The 17,966-nt window shown below is 37.0% G+C and overlaps 1 protein-coding gene across 1 annotated transcript in view; it reads right to left on the reverse strand.

Moving 5' to 3' along the window:
• Positions 1–17,966, reverse strand: part of RAB2A (RAB2A, member RAS oncogene family) — a 100,178-nt gene that overhangs the window by 54,007 nt on the left and 28,205 nt on the right. The window contains exons 2-3 of the mRNA XM_087420531.1: positions 10,768–10,839; positions 628–695 (exon numbers count right to left, since the gene is read on the reverse strand). Of these exons, the coding sequence (XP_087276657.1) occupies positions 628–695; positions 10,768–10,839 (140 nt within the window). The remainder of the gene's footprint in view (positions 1–627; positions 696–10,767; positions 10,840–17,966) is intronic.

Here is a 17,966-nt window from a genome sequence, read left to right on the forward strand (position 1 = left end):
TGAGACCAAAAGGTTTGAGAACCGCTATCTTAAGGCATCCATTGTATGTAATAAAATAACTTCTCTTTTATGCATCTAAGATGGGAGAATAGAGAAAACAGTCTCTCAAATCATGTTCTGCGGTTCAGATGAGAAACTGCCATTAAAAACTATAAAGCATGGCATGTAACAGGCACTCAATGAACGTAAATGATAGAATTAGGATTGGGAGCAACGTGGCTTCAGGTGGTTGGGACTAACTCAAACTTTTTAAATAAATTAATAAGCCGTCAGATCAAGTGACTCTATGGTACTGACATTCGTATTTTACTTCACATGTGTACTTTACACATGCTGCTTGTTTTTCTTAAAAACATAGTTTCTTGAGCATTTCCGTTTAGAACACATAGCCTGAGCATTCACTCAGATATGTTCCATGAACACCCAACACCTGGGGTACACCTGTTGAAAACACTGCATAAGAAAAACTAATCTTTTTTGTTACCACATTTCATCTCATGGCTACAGGGGTGTCAATCTCTAACAAACCATTACAGGCATAAATAATATTAAAACAAAACAACCATACAATGTACTTTTATAAAACAACTTTATTGAGGTCATACAATGTATTTTTGCTATACTTACCGTATCCCATATCTGAAGTTTTATCTGTTTCCCATCAATAGTTATCATTCGAGCACCGAACTCTACACCTGAATAGAGTAGAAAATGATCTGTTACACAAACTAGTGGGAATATATTTCACATTTAAATATTAAGAAAAGGATGTCTATTTCCAGGACATCCAGGTGATATATATATCCAGGTGATAGACTGATGAACTTTAACAAATACAGCTCCTATCCTTAGAAAACGTATAAGCTAAGGCAGAGATGCTAATGAGACATAAGCTAAGGACATTATTAAAACACTAAGATACTCGAGTCTAGTATAATCAGGAAGCCAACTGTGGTCTTCACGTTTCACAGGCTCAGTAATATAAAAACAACTAGAAATTAGATTCAAGAATCATAATTATTAGTAACAAATATTAAAATTTCTTTAAAATTATTAATGTGGTATAAAAATTAGTAAAAGGAATAGATGAATTTCAACATCATAGTTTTGGTTCCCAGTATAGGTTATCAACTAGGAAAGAAATCTCCAAATCTGCCCACTAGAGATAACCACTGTTTAAACATACTTCCAGACACTGCTCCATGAATAAATACACACACAGAAATAAGTATACAATTTTACATAAATGGGAACAAATAAATGCTGTTCTTCAGGGCTGGCCCCGTGGCTTAGCGGTTAAGTGCGTGCACTCCACTACTGGCGGCCCGGGTTCAGATCCCAGGTGCGCACCGATGCACCGCTTCTCCGGCCATGCTGAGGCCGTGTCCCACATACAGCAACTAGAAGGATGTGCAACTATGACATACAAGTATCTACCGGGGCTTTGGGGAAAAAAAAAATGAGGAGGATTGGCAATAGATGTTAGCTCAGAGCTGGTCTTCCTCAGCAAAAAGAGGAGGATGAGCATGGATGTTAGCTCAGGGCTGATCTTCCTCACACACACACACACAAAATGCTGTTCTTCAATTTGCTTTTCAGTCAGTAATATGTCATAAGCCTTATTCCATATCACAAATATCTTTACAAATCAATAAATATATAAAACAGTGTCATTATTTTTGATGGCTGCATAATATTCCTGTGTGTGGACCACTTTACTTTAGTAAGTAAAGTGAACACTTTACTAAGTTGGTATACTATCACTACAAATTTAGGTCATTCTCAAATTTTCACTAAGTAGTTAATGTTGAAATGTACTTTCTGCATACATTTTTCAACTTATGAGTATGCTTTTAGGCAAATTATAGGAAATAGGGTTGCAGGTCAAAGGAAATACAAACTTTACACTTATAAGGTTACCACATTGGCTTTTTTCCTTGCATTTATCATCTCCTTTTGAAAGTACTCATTCAATCATCAAAATAGGAGGAGGAGAAAAAGAGGGGATAACTTCAGAACAGCAAACAGCTGTGAAGAAGACTCTGACAGAGTCTACCACTTATATTATACCAAATTATTACTGCTTGAAGTGTCTTCTATCAGTATTTAGATCAGAGTCAGGGTGAAGGGAAGACACACACGGTCCCCAGAAACCAGACGTCATCTTGGCAGAAAAACAGGTTCTAGTTGCCCAGGGAGGGGCAAACTGCCCAGTGTCACAATTACATTTCAGCAACTCTTACAATTCTCCCAACTGTGATTAGGAGGGTGAGATAGAAAGGTAATTTGTCTTCCCATGATATGTAACCTGATGGAGTTTTTACTTTACATTTTAATACTTGTTCCGTCCTAGGGGCATAGTCAATACCTAGAAACTAATGGTATGTTTCTCAGACTTAGAAATATAGGAAAGCTAGAGAAAAGAGACCCAGGAGTCATGATATACTAGAATAAAAAATGCAATATTATACAATTATGCCATACAAAACCACTACAGTGTTTACATATCTACCTACCTATCTGTCTACACACATATATTCATATACATTCTGTGCCATGGGGTGGAGAGACACACAAAACAACCATCCACCACCTTACCATTAATGATATGAAAATGAGGGTAGTTGAGGGGAGAAACCAATGGCTAAACATGGTATAAACGTTCTTTGAAATATCCGGGATTTAAAAGGAATGTAATAAAGTACAAAATTCTGCATACCAGCAAGATATCTGACAAAGTGGAAGCCTTTTCATGAATTGTTTCTAGCCACAAGCTAGAGAGAAAAATCCTATTTTTCCTTCCATTGGGTTAAAAGCCCATGGGTGGGCTTTTAACCACAATCCAAAAGCATCTGCACTGCTTATTGGGATTCAATATTTCTTCAATCCAATGCATAATGTCAAATTTGACAAAAAATAACTACAAATTAGAAACAGACCCTTGACTGATAACCAAGGGTAGGCAGGCAAGGCAAGCAAGGGCAAGCAGATGCTCCTTCTCCAGAAGGAACTGGCATCTCGAGCAGAGGGATAAAGATACTAAAACTGAGCTGCAGCCATTCCGTCCCAGCAGACGAAAGGCTGACCATCTCTGCGGCAGGACTGCCCTGCTTCCTGGCTTCTATGATGCCTCACTCCTGCCCACTCCCAAGTCCAAGTGGCCACCCTCTGGTGTGTTCCAAATGAAACTGCAGATATTCTAATATATTCCCTTTTACTTAACTTAGCCATGACTGGGTTTTGGTGTATTTATCTTTTTATTCAAAGAGGTAGACAAAGGTTGCTGAAGCTTAAAGTCATTAAACAAAGATTCTGCCTCTAAAGTATTTCCATTTTTAAAGAAACGTTATATGAAAATCAGGATTGTTTGTACAGGAGAGAAATGTCATAATAAAATTGATGTTTTAACTTCATTTAGCAATAGGATCAGGATAGAGAATAAAAAAACAAGAGGCAAACAAACTAGTTAAAGGGCTACTGCATATCCAGGAATGAGACAAAGAAGGATGGTAGGAAGAAAAAAACACATCTCAAAAGGAAAAATTGAGGAGCAGGCCCAGTGGCGTGAGCGGTTAAGTGCGCGTACTCCGCTGCTGCGGCCCAGGGTTCGCCAGTTCGGATCCCGGGCGCACACCGATGCACCGCTTGGCAAGCCATGCTGTGGTGGCGTCCCATATAAAGTGGAGGAAGATGGGCACGGATGTTAGCCCAGGGCCAGTCTTCCTCAGCAAAAAAAAAAGAGGAGGACTGGCAGATGTTAGCACAGGGCTGATCTCCTCACACAAAAAAATAAATAAATAAAAATTAAAAAAAAGGAAAAATTGACAAGCACTATTATTGATTACTATAAAACTATGATTTCTGTTTTCCTATCAAATGAAACAAAAACAGATAGATTTCAATTTCAGCTTCAGAAACATAACTCTTTCCCATTTACCTTCTCATAACTGGGTTCAATGCAGGTTTTACCTTTGTATTCTATGTGGCAAAAGAAAATACTGAAACCTGAAGTGTCTTAGAAGTCTCAGAAACATTAAAAAACCCCAAAACTTCAATTATATTCCGGATTTTTAAGAATTTTAAAACTTTTTCAAGTATGTATATGTGTGTATATATATATATTTTTATATATATATATATTTTTATATATATATATACACATAAATGCTTGAGAATCCCTTTTAGAAAGGCTTCCTTATTTTTTTTTTTTATGGGATAAACCATCATCCCTGATGCCCTTGAGCTTCTCTTCCCAGATACATTTTCAATTAACAGCCAATTTGGCTGCCAAAGAAATCATCTGTGGAGCCAAAGGCAAGGCCTCGTTTACCTGACATTGTCAGGGAGTGACGCTTATTTTTTCAGATATGTTATTCATATCCAACCTTCCGGAACAAAATACTCTGAATGTAAATACATATTTTTTAATTGTCTCTAAATCATTATCATCCTTGCATAGTAAGCACTTGCATCCTTGCACAGTAATCATATTTGAGCATTCAATAATCAATACCTATAAACTGTGTGACCCTGGGCAAGTTATTAAATCTCTTCCATATCTTAGTTTTCTTATCTGTAAAATGGTATTGATACCCAACTCATAAGACTTTTTTTCAAGATTAAAAGGGTTATTACATACAAAATAGAACAGAGCCTGGCACACAGTATTTAGTATGTGTCAGCTATTATTATTCCATATTGTACACTGAAATTTCTAAACTATCAGTCCCATAACTAATGATGATAGCCCCTATAGGAAAGGGCCACCTATCAGAGCCAGGTGATTATGGAGGTACAGAAGCAGAATGTGGCTCCTTCCCCCAGATGGGGCTGCCAAAGCAGAGAGCAGAAGTGGCTATCAAGCAAACAGTCAGGCTGAGCCTTCCTTAGACCAGTATGAGAACATACGGACCTGCTCCTGCAACCCAGACACTGCAGAGATTCAAAACAGAGACTTGTGGGAAGAAGGCTTGATTTTCCTAATTCTAGAATCAAAGGGAAAACTAGACATAAAAAAGTAATTTTCTAGGAAAAATAAACAGCAAACACCATGTTAAAAGGTAAAACACCAGAGGAATTCAAATTACACTGAAAAAAAAGTACAACCCCTTCACGTTTAAATTGTCCTAAAGCTTTTGGTAATAAATTACAAAAACAAAACTAAAAGGTATAAATATTAGCTAAGGAAAAAATTATGACTTACAGATAAGACCAAACTATCTACTTAGAATGTGCAAAATAATTTAACAACAATGATGGCGGAGAAAAACCAATTCACAATAGCAACAAAATCTATAAACTACCAAAACAAACTTAAGATAAGCACAAGGCTGTATGAAGAAAATTGTAAAACTTTACAGAAGAGCATTAAAAAGTTGGAATACATGAAAACACGTATTATGTGTATACATAGGTAATCTCAATACAGTAAAAACATAAATTATCTCCAAATTAACCCAAAAACTTAAGAAAATTCTTATCACATCTTAAAAGCCTCATTAAAAATTTTGCAACTGGGCAAACAGACTAAAGTTCATCTGGAAGAACAAATGCACAAGAATAATCAAGAAAACTGAGAAAAGGAAAAATGCCAATCACATATTAAGTATACTACAAAGTTACTATAAATATCACAGTGTGATACTGCCTTATGAAATACAAAAAAAGGCAGAAATGGAATAGACGTGAGAGTCCCCAAACAGGCTCACTAACATAAGGAGATTTAGCACATGACAAAGGTGACAGTTCAAATAGGAAAGAAAGAAAGAATTATTTAATTAATAGTGTGAGGTCACAAGTTATACAGCAATTAAAGAAAATCATATACATGACCATATACCAGATGGAGTACAAATTTATAGTATTAGAAGAATATTTAACAGAATATGTATGTAATTTTTGCACTGGGGAGCTTTACTTAGTAAACCTGAAAGCCATAAAGAAAAACATCAACGGATTGACTAAAGAAAACTAGTAGTAGAAGGGGCAAAGATATAAACAGGTAATTAAAAGAGAAGACATAGAAGTGGTTCTTAAACATATAAAAAATGCTCAGCCTCACCAAAAATTAAGGAACTGAAAAGTAAAATAACCATTTTTCCCTCTCCAATTCACAAGTTTTGAAAACATTAATAAGCTGCAGTAGAGGCAAGGGTGAGGAGAATGGGTACTATAGGACACTGGTGGAGGAAGTGCAAAGTAGAACAGCTTTGTGTGTGTTCATGATACATTTAAAAACTCTAGAAGGCGATACACACACCAAACTTATCACAGTAACCACTGTGATAGCTGGAGGGCCAAAGGCAAGTTATACAGGGAATTTAACTTTCTCTGCACTTTTACAGTGTTTTCATACTAATCACACCTTGTCAGGAAAATACATCTACATTTTAAAATTCTGGTACATAGACTTTGTGAGATCTAAATTAGATGTTCACAAGAGGTCTTTTAAGCTATCTTCCTAGTTCTTGGCAATGTAATGCTAGATAACTCAAGTTATCAGAAAATCGAACCCCAAATAAATGAGGTGTATTTTTAACTGATCTCCTGTGGGGAGCCTAACAGAAGAAATGATGCTTCAATTCTTCCACCTTTTCCCCAAAAGTATACTTTCCCTCCTACTAGTTATTTCTTACAGGCTGACTGGTTAAGAAGTGGGGGAGATAGGTAAGAAGGTGGAATCAACATATAAATGGCTCAGCCTCTAGACCAGTGTGTCCATTAGCAGGTAGTGAAATAAATGTATTGGGAATTAGTGGGCTGTAACTAGAATTATTTGTAAACAACATAATTGAATAGCATTAAAGGGATGCATGCATTAAGCACTGTAATGTTAAATGTTGCTTTACAAAGCTTTCCCTCCAGAGAGGCAGTATATTAATTTAGCAATATTTACAGAGTCTTTATATGTATCAGGTGCTGGAGATAAAGGAATGAACAAAACAGGTAACTCTGCTGTCATGGGCTTCACTTTACATGGGTGGGAGACAACGTTCATTTATATTTACTTGTATAAAAAGTTACAGAGAAAAATAAATCTAGGTGAGAGGATGGGTATGGGTGTGTGTGTGTACATGTATACTTGTGAAGATCTGGGAGGCAAAAAACCAGGAGCTATTTGGGACATGTGAAGTTTGAGATGCCAATTAGGCATACAAGAGAAGAGATGTTCAGTAAGCAGCTAGTATGTGTACACGAGAAGGAGAGCCCTAGTTGGAGTGGGTTCAAGAAAGAATGAATGGAGAAAAATTAGAGATAAAAAACACAGACAATTCTTTCTGAGCACTTTTGCTAAAAGGAGAGAAAAGGATTGAAAGCTGGAAAAGAAAATAAAGTCATGAAAAATAACCATCAAAAAGGGAAAAAATTAATAATGTCCGGAAGAAAAAAAACCTGCTGAAGCAGTGCTCTTGAGTATGCCTTGCAACTTAGAGTTCATCCACATTAGCAAGGAGAAGGTGAGTTTATGGACACAATGCACGTAGGTGGGTCTACATGGTGGTAGAAACCTGTGAAAACGCTCTTCTTTTTGCCTCTATTTTCTGAGTGAAATAGAATCCAAGGTTTTCATCTGAGAGTGAAGACAGGAAAGGTGTCATACAGGAAAGTGGAGAGTGAAGGGACTGGACATAAAGTGTCATTGTTGGGCAGTTAGAAGTTAGTGTCCAAGAAATTAATATGAGACCAGTTACACAGCTCTGTGTTTTTCTCCATGCAGGCATGGAGTAAATAGTTGGATTTAACCTAGGAGTTAGCCACAAGAGTATGATGAACAGAGGGGGCAAGTGGGTTGAGGGTGTACGCAGGAGTGATTATGACATAATTATAGTGGTTAGAATTAAAGCTGAGTAACGAGGGAAGTAAGAACTTGAGAGGGGTGAGAGTGAAAAGATGGTAGGATCAACGGATTATAGGTCTGATGGCGTAAATAAATCCTTAGCATTAGGAACTAGAGGATGCAAGTTGGAAGGATGGGAGGGATAGTCAAATAGCCAGATGCATGAAACTGAGATTCTGGAGTGGTTCCAAATATTGGTAATGACAAGGTCCTGGCTGTAACAATAGGAGTGAGCAGCTGAGGCAGAGTGGAAGCAAGATCACAGGAGGAGACGAAGTAAGGAACTGAGAGGCCAAGATGTGTGGGGGGGTGTGCTCACATGTGTGCATAAGGTCAACAACATAAAACATATTTCTACCTGGGTCATCAATAGCTAAAAGCCACTGCTCCAATGCTTCTCAAACTTTAATATGCATATGAATCACTTGGAGATCACCTTCAAACGCAGAATCGGATTCAGCAGATTCTTAAGCAAGTTCCCACACATACTTAGGCTAGTTCACTGCAATGGCCCTTGAACCATCCTTTGAGAAGCAAGACTAATCTGGACCTTCAATGTAACTGTATCCAGAAAGCTATTTATAAATTACTTCTTTGATCCATATCACAACAATTCTCATTGAGACAGCAGTCAAAGGCTAAGGAACATTTCATAGGGTCTTCACTTTTTATGGTCTTTTATTTCTTCTTTTCTATCATTAAAAATTCTTAGTCATGACTCAACCTCAACTTTTTCACCATCCTCTCTTCATCAGGCAAAGGCAAGTATGCAGCAGAATCAAGATACTGTCTTTTGTCAATTTTAGCAAATGTTCCAATGTTTTTTTCTAAAAATACGTGTTAATGGGCCCGGCCCTGTGGCTTAGCGGTTAAGTGCACGTGCTCCACTGCTGGCAGCCCGGGTTCGGATCCCGGGCACGCACCGACGCACCACTTCTCCGGCCATGCTGAGGCCACGTCCCACATACAGCAACTAGAAGGATGTGCAGCTATGACATACAACTATCTACTGGGGCTTTGGGGGGAAAATAAATAAATAAATAAAATTATAAAAAAATATATCTATATATGTGTTAATGGCCTGCTAAATTGTTTTTATGTCTGAAAAATAAATTGTTGTGATGCATATCATAAGGTATAGCAGTCAGGGTCCAACCAGAAAAACAAAAACCATACTTAAATATGTAAAATAAAGAAAATTTAATGTAGGGAATTGGTTATAGTAAAGGAAGAGCTTAAAAAGCCCAAACAAATGGTAAAGCAACTCAGAGATTAGCAACAGCAGGAAGCTGCTACCATCCCTAGGCTCGGGGGACAAAGAGACAAACCAGGGTTACCAGAGCTGAGAAGCCAGACCAGCAGTGGACCTGCTGGGCAGGGGTTGGGGCTCGGGCCATGGACGACATACAGTTAACCCAGGCAGAGAGAGAAGAGAAGATGCAGTGCCTCCCATTTGCAAATCCACAGGGAAGCCAGCTGGTACAGCTGCGTAAATTACAGTTTTCCAAACAACTCCCTTTGGTCTACTCCCTTATCTCTCTCCAGAAGTATAGCCTATGTCAATTTCTGACCCCAGGCTCAGGCCCATCCTCTCCATCAGGTGTGCTGTAACAACTTAGAAATTTATACCAGTTTCAATGAAGAGGAAGACATTTTTGTTTATACCCTACACTAAAAATAACTGTTGGGCTAGTTGTCTCAGGACTGAGTGATGCCTAAGAGATGGCTATCAAGGTTCAGGCCTATTGAGCAAAGAGCAGATTATACATAAAAATGAGCTCACCAAAGCTAAACTACACCATGAAGACTAGCACGAAACAGTAGTACCTGTTTTACCCATCATTATCGTGTGTACTTAAAACTATCAAAAGTAAAAGGGAATATGAATATTCTTATTGACAGTAGCCACTAAGGAAAGTCTTCAATATATCTTCAAAGTACATGTGGCTTGGTTGAAAACTTAATCGATCTAATAATTTGATTCATAAACTCTATCTTCAATTTGGTATTTTACACAGGACATGAGAATCAACTTGCTACTATCAGTGAGTTAATAATATCTATAGAAAACAAGCAGTCACTGGCTGAAAAAAACACATCAAGCTATCAGTTGTAAAGTCTAAGTAGATTTCCAATTACCTTACTTCTTCATAGTTGACTAATTTCTAGTTGTTAATGGGCTACAGCCAAGGAAGAATAATTCAGCTAGATTCTTTAGCTTTCAGGGTGAAAATATAACTGTTTAACAAACAGGAACCCCAAAACATACACTTAAAAGTTTTTAGTTTTTCACTCATTTTAATTTTATACTTTTGTTATTAATGAATAATATCACTAATAATAATAGCTAATATTTGTTGACTATTTCTTACCAGTAACTATCTCATTTATTCTCCACAACTGAGGAAACCAAAAATTGTTTGATGGCAGTTTTTCTCGATTAACAATTATAGGTAAGCCTAAGCACATACCATGTCACCAGGGACTGTTCCAATGCTTCACATTTATTAACTCATTTATTGCTCACAATAGTATTATTCTCATTTTATAGATAAAGTGGCTTTATAGTAAAGTGGCTTGCCCAGCTAGTTAGTGGCAGAGCCTTGATTCAAACTCTGGCAAGCTGGTCTAGAGTCGCTCTTCTTACCTATATGCTGTATTGTCTCTCAATCATTTGTTTCATCATTAAACAGAATCAAAATCTTAAATATTAATGTCTTGCTGCGCTCCAAGCACTTTTACAAAGTTAGGTAATATTATTTTTACTACACTTATATTTTCAAAAAGTGCTGGAGACTAAACTCTGCACAGCAGCAAATCTAGTTTCATTGATTTTTTGACCCATCACTAATAGAATGGACCCTCTAGCATATTCTATTTCCACTACCCAAAAGTTTTGAATGCTTCTCATCTCTTTTTATAAAACTTACCAATAGTAAGGTCATGCACTGGTTGAAACCTCTTGTCTGTAAACTGTAGCAATAAGCATGATTTACCAACACCTGAAAGTAAAAAAAAAAAAAAAAAAATTAAGAGACAAATTCATAGATTAAGAAATATTTTACAAAAGCACAAGGAAAAGAGGCAGCCAGGGCTTCTGGTGCTTTGTGAACAATCTCCCGTGATTTCTCAGTGCTCTAACTTCTTGGGAAATTAGAGGACTGACGATTTAAGTGTTAACCAATCCAAAATACCCTTTTCATCCTTTCTTATTCACTCAACACTTTCAATCTGAAAGATAAAAGCGGCAGTAACTCCTAGAAAACAACTATCCAGGTCCTCCCAGCAGCCTCTACCACAGCACTTACGCAGTTAAGTATTCACGCACTTTTGTTTTTTGTGTAGCAGTGAAAAAATCTTAAAATATAGTAATTTTCTCTTTCTATAGTTTATCTTACTCTCCTACAAATAACAAATGAATAATGCAGCAGTAAGTGTTTGCAATCTACTTTTCTGGGAAAAGCTCACTGCTTTATCTTCTGGCTAATTCATTTCAGGATCAACTGTAATCTGAATTGCATTCCTTCACTATAGCACCAAATTTCATGTCATTAAGGTCATGAATAGCTTCGATATTTCTAAATTAAAGGCAAAATTTCTATATTCATCCTCCTTGCCCTCTGAGGAGAACACACCACCCTCATTTTCAGGCCCTTATTCTCACACTAGACCAAATCTGCCTATTTGACAGCATTCTGCACTTCTACGGAACACTAAAGACAGTCACCATTCCTTCATGATTTACTCAACAAGTCTGTACTGCATGCTAACTCTACACTGCACAACGGACTCGAAGGTAGGATGATGTGGAAACCGACATGCTTCCTTCCTCACACTCTGGTACAGGGAGAGAAATTACACAGAAGGACACCCAAATAATTAATATAAACTGTACTTTGAAATAATTGTGGTAACCGTCATTTGAAGGAAGAGAATAAAGTGGTATAAGGAAGAGTAACAAAAGAGACTTAATTTAGACAGAAGGGCTGGAGAAGGTCTTTCTGAAGTGACACAACTGCTCAATGTCTTCTAGATTATAAACTCAATGAGAGAAGGACAAGGAATATCTTGTCACTTGCTGTCTGTTTTATGCCAGAGATAAGGCACTTAATAGTTTTGTTGAATGACTGGCCTTACTGTCAAATGTTACAAACATTGTAAAGATTGTCAAAATGTCCAGTAACAAATCAAAGAAATGTTCTGTGTATATATATGGTAATGTTTCAGGAAATATTTTATTTGCTCAAAATTTCTAGAATGTTTTAAAACTCTAGTTAACTGAAAATAAACTGGAATTTCAAGACATTTGACCTTAGTTTTCTTCTCTTTCTTTTATCCATAATTCTTTTTTCATTACAAAATGTGCAAAGTCAAACTCATTTTATCAGATTTCTAAACTCCTTTGAGTAGCCTTTCAGGTCTAGGATAGAAAGGAAAATTATGTTTTAAAAAGTGTGAAAGTACACAATAGATGAACAATTGAGATATGAATCTTCAGGTTTTTTTTTTAAATATACTTTATTTTTAAGAGCAGTTTTAGGTTCACAGCAAAAGTGAGCAGAAAGTACGGTGAGTTCCCATATACTCCCTGCCCCACATGAGTACAGCCTCCTCCACTATCAACATCCAATAACATTTGTTACAATCGATGAATTTACATTGAAACATCATCATCACTCAAAGTCCATAGTTTACGTTAGGATTTATTCTCCGTGCTGTACATTCTATGTACCATTCTATGGGTCTTGATCAATGTATAATGTATCTACCATTACAGTATCATATAGAATTGTTTCACTGCCCTAAAAATCCCCTATGCTCCCCCTATTAGTCCCTCCTCCACTCCAACCCCTGGCAACTACTAATCTTTTCACTGTTTCCATAGTTTTGCCTTCTCCAGGATGTCATATAGCTGTAATCATAGGCTATAACCTTTTTAGACTGGCTTCTTTCACTTAATATGCATTTAAGATTGCTCTATGTCTTTTCATTTCTATTTTTAATATCCAAAATTTTCCCATATGGCATAGAAAATAATTATAATTAGAAATCACAGATTTTACTGAGGGACCTCAAGAATCATCTAACAATCTGATAATCATTTAAGTGATACAAGAATTTGAAAACCCTTTGGTACCTCATAACAGAATATGTATTGCTCTAGTAATATCAATACCACTTATTCTGACCAACTGCTGGTTAAACAGAGAAAATGGTTACTCTTTGGTTCTTCACTTGCAGAACTCCATTCTTTCTTCAGGTAATCAATGTATCTTCAAATGCATAGAATATATCCAAGTGCCCTGCGGTGTTTCCCAAGTCTCCTTAATTACATATCTATTGACCATTTGTTAGGTTTGGTTATATTTACAGATAGCTTACCTTATTCAGTATTTGTTGATTTCTATTATTTCAATTCTGGATAAACCTGCTTCCAAACACTTGGGGTATCTGCCTCACAATCACCAATGCTTTTCCAAATTGCCAAATTGAATTAGCTAGCCTTTTCTCAGTCCTCATCTTATTTGGTCCAGAAATATGATCTATTTGTGCTATCTACAACCTCCTTGAAAATGATCTCTTCTGGCTTTGTCAGGCTATAACTATGTTCTTGGTTTCTTAATTCTGTGATAACTGCTCCTCTTCCTCCATGCAAGTCTTAAGTACTGGAGGTTTTCCCTACCATCCCATCTTTGGTTACCTTTTCTTTTCACCTGAGAGAACTAATCCAGTCCTATAGCCTTAACCTACTTCTAGCAATTAGCCAATGATTATCAAATCCATCTCTCTGGGGCCGGCCCCGTGGCTTAGTGGTTAAGTATGCGCGCTCTGCTACTGGCGGCCCGGGTTTGGATCCCGGGTGTGCAGTGATACACCGCTTGTCCGGCCATGCTGAGGCGGCGTCCCACATACAGCAACTAGAAGGATGTGCAACTATGACAAACAACTATCTACTGGTGCTTTGGGGAGAAAAAGGGGAAAAAAGGAGGAGGATTGGCAATAGATGTTAGCTCTGGGCCGGTCTTCCTCAGCAAAAAGAGGAGGATTGGCAAGGATGTTAGCTCAGGGCTGATCTTCCTCACACACACACACACAAAATCCATCTCTCCATCCACATCTTAACTTCACTCTCACTATTTCCAAATGCCTACTGAATATGTCCACTTTAATTCCTTCAGGCCTGAAACTCAAACTTCCGAAACCTAACCCATTTTTTTTCATTCTTCTGCCCACCATCCTCCCAACCAACAACTCAGAACAAACTCAGCTTCTCCTTCAGTATTTCCTTATCTATGGAATTGCCTTCCAATGGGTCACACCAACAAGAAAATCACAGCCATCCTTAATTCCTCTTCTTTATTATCTACATCTAATGATTTACCAAACTCATCAATTCTCTCAGAAAAGTCTTCCTAAATTCCATGCTCTTCCCTCCTCTTAATCCTTAGTGCTCTACTTTTGGTTCTCAATAAGACACGATTTTTCTGCCTTCAGCCTTTGCCCTTTTTCAAACCTATTTTGTAAACCACTGGGCGAATTTTTGCTAAAATGCAGATGATTAACTCACTCTCGTGTTATATTACTTAAAACATAAAATTCAAGCTCTCTAAAATAGTAAACAAGGTTCTTTGCGCTTGGGCTAAAAAACTGTTATTCCAATAAACCATATTACCACAACCACAGTCTAAAGACCCTATAGTTAAGCATAACAAACCATCTCCTGTCCTCTGAAATGACACCCTATTCTTTCTCTGGTACCTCTTACCAAGGAACATTTCACTCCTTGGCAAATCTAAACTCATGCTTTAAGATCCAGCTTAGGGGGATTCCTATGGCCACTTCAGTAAAGCATTCCTGTTCCAAAGATTCTCCCAATACCCATGTAGAACTAATGGTACCTTGGGGCTTCCATAATATTTCACACATGCCTCAAAACCTGGTTAGAATTCTAGCTCTGTCACTTACCAGCTGTATCATGGGGCAAGGTACCTGATCTTTCTGAGCCTAAAAATCCTATTTATAAAATGAGGAAAACTCCTATACCTCAGTGAATTGTTTTAAGATTCGAATGAAATAAACGTAAAAGGGTCCCTGTACAGTGCTGGTTACCTGAATGTGTCCAATCTATAAAAGTTCTTCCAGCTGTAAACTTAGGACATGTGCCTTTTTCTACACGCATAATATACTTCAATAAAAATGAAAACAACATGATGGTCTTTTGGATGCATCAACTTGGCTCAGGCCCCCACCCCTACCCCAGTTATTCAGTCAAACACCAATCTGGGTGTTGCTGTGAAGGCAGTTGGTAGATATAAGTAAAGTCCATAATCAGTTGACTTTAAATAAGGGAGATTTCTAGATGATCTGGGTGAGCCAGATTCATCCAGTTGAAAGGCCTTAAAAGCAGGACTGAGGCTTCCCTGAGAGAAGAAATAATTCTACCAGTGGACAGCAACTTCGGTCAGGCCTATGACAGGCCTGCTCTACGGGTTTCAGAATTGCTTATTCAGCCTCCACAATCATATACATTAGTAAATCAATTGATCTCAATCTCAACCTCAATCTCTTATCTATACACACCACACCTCCTACTGGTTTTTCTTCTTTAGTTGAACACTGACTCTTACAGACAACCACCACCACACGAAAAGTACAGCATGTAGAATAGAGAAGGCCCTCAAATAAAAGCTATTATTTTTACTGATCAACTGTATCATAATGCTTTATAGGCTCTCCCACAACAGAATGTGACCCCCAACAGAACTTGAGCTCCATTAAGATAGAGACTATGTTCAACAATGTATCTCTAGCACATAACAGATATAAAGCAAGTGTTATAAAGCCTCTTTCTGTCCTCCTTCCTATCTTACTACAAAGAAATTCTTAGTTGTTGATTCAAATAGAAGAGAAAATTGGGGCTGACCCGGTGGCACAAGCGGTTAAGTGCACGCGCTCCACTGTGGCGGCCCAGGGTTCGCCAGTTCGGATCCTGGGCGCGCACTGACACACTGCTTGTCAAGCCATGCTGTGGCGGCGTCCCATATAAAGTAGAGGAAGATGGGCACGAATGTTAGCCCAGGGCCAGTCTTTCTCAGCAAAAAGAGGATTGGCAGATGTTAGCTCGAGGCCGATCTTCCTCACAAAAAAAAAAAAAAAAGAAGAAGAGAAAATTTGCACATATAGTTAATTCTGAATTTTTCTCACTATCTCAGGAAGATGGCTGCTTGGGAGAGATTTAACCAAGGTGACTTTGTACAAATTATTTCATTTCTTGGACATAATTTTACTATATGTACAGATAATTGAGCCAGACAATCATTAAGCTCCTTTCTAACTCTACTAGTTAGATCGCATGATTTATTATATTACTTAGTTTTAAAATGTTAACAATGTTTTCTTTTTATTATGTGTGGATTTAAAGTTAACCTCTTTAAAATCTAAATAGAAAACAATGGCTCCATCAGGCCACAAAGCACAGCAACATGATGTAAAGCAACATTGAGGATTTTTCCTTCCAACTTATCAAAGTATAGGTCAGATTCTCGTGTTGGAATACAGCAAAAACAATGTCACCAAGTGGTAAGTTGAATTTCAAACAGACCTGTACTTCCAGAAAAAAGGGCCAATCCTTATTTTATGATTGAGCATGCTAATTTAAAACTTGAAGACAATTTTTACTGAAGTTTAAAATCTATGAGCACTTGTGGTTTAACTGCATTATGTAATTAGGCTGGTTTTTAAGTGCTCTATTATATATATTATAACCTCTACACAGTTAAAAAAATAAGTCACATCTCTGTATGTTCAAGTTAAATGCAAGTCTGAATTCAACAGCTTTAAGGGAACATCAATGCTCAGATCAAGTAGCTAACTCACAAGACTGACGCACGACCTTTTGAGAACTTCTATCTAACCTGTATCATCAGTCAGACATGCATAAAGGAGACCTTCAACCAAAATGCCATGCTTTCTATATTTGAAAAATGCTCTAAATTGAGGCTAGATTTTTAAATGGGTTTTTGGAATTTGGGATTATCTGAAATATGTTGTACAGACAAAATAGTAATTTCACCACAAGAAATGACTAAACTTCTCTCGAAATCTGATATTCTTTAAATAACTTTCCCTTATTTTCTGTGAGGATAAATTAGGCTATAAAATGAAACCATTAAAATAAGGACCAAAATTTCATGGTAAATAGGAATCAAAAACCTCTTATTGGACTCTTAAAAAAAAACCTAAATAGTATTAAAATAAATTTTATACATAATAAAGTTTAATTTCTAATTACAACTACACCCTTGAACAAAGAATGCAACAAATGTTAAGTTAGACGGTTTTCAGTACTATACATACTTTGCAGGGCATCCTTTAACATTTGCCCTTTTTATTGTATAAAGTAAAATTGGCAAAAATCTCCAAGGTTTCTTTCACCAATTTTCCCAAGAGCCTCTCTTAATCCTTGATATTCAAATAGTTCTTTAAAAGCATTCTCCATATCTTTCCTCTTCTTTAGCTGTTTATTAGTCTAAATATCAGATCCCCATTCATCAATGGCATTATATGGAACTCAAGCAGTGCTCCAACATTTTCACACACTTGATGAAATCCTATATATTTTATGAGATTTGCAACTGATTCAGAGAAGGATAGTCAAATATGTTGATTTTCCTAAAGGGAGACACTTAGAAAAGATAATTTAATACTGTTCTAAGAGACCAATGAATATTTTCATGTTATTATGACTATATTCTCAAGAATTTTGAAATATTCAAAATTATGATTCCTAACAACAGATAAAACTTATGTGCCAGACATTATTCTAAGCAATTTACATATGTCAACTCATTTAATGCTAAGAACACTAGAGCACAGTGGTTAAGATTTCTGACTCTGAAGCCTACTCCTTGGCTTCCAATCCCAGCCTTGCCAATCACCATCAATAGAACCTCAAATTATTTACTCTCTCGTGCCTCAATTTCCTAATCTGTAAAAAGTAGGATAATAATAATACCTAGTTCATAGGTTCATTGGGAGTATTAAATGAGTTAATGCATTAAGTGCTTAAGACAGTGTCTGGCACATGGTAAAATCCAATAAAGAATTCAACAAATGTCTGTTATTACTC

This window comes from Ceratotherium simum, chromosome 31, assembly GCF_057802395.1.
Source record: "Ceratotherium simum simum isolate JZ-2026a chromosome 31, ASM5780239v1, whole genome shotgun sequence".
Classification (NCBI taxonomy): domain Eukaryota; kingdom Metazoa; phylum Chordata; class Mammalia; order Perissodactyla; family Rhinocerotidae; genus Ceratotherium; species Ceratotherium simum.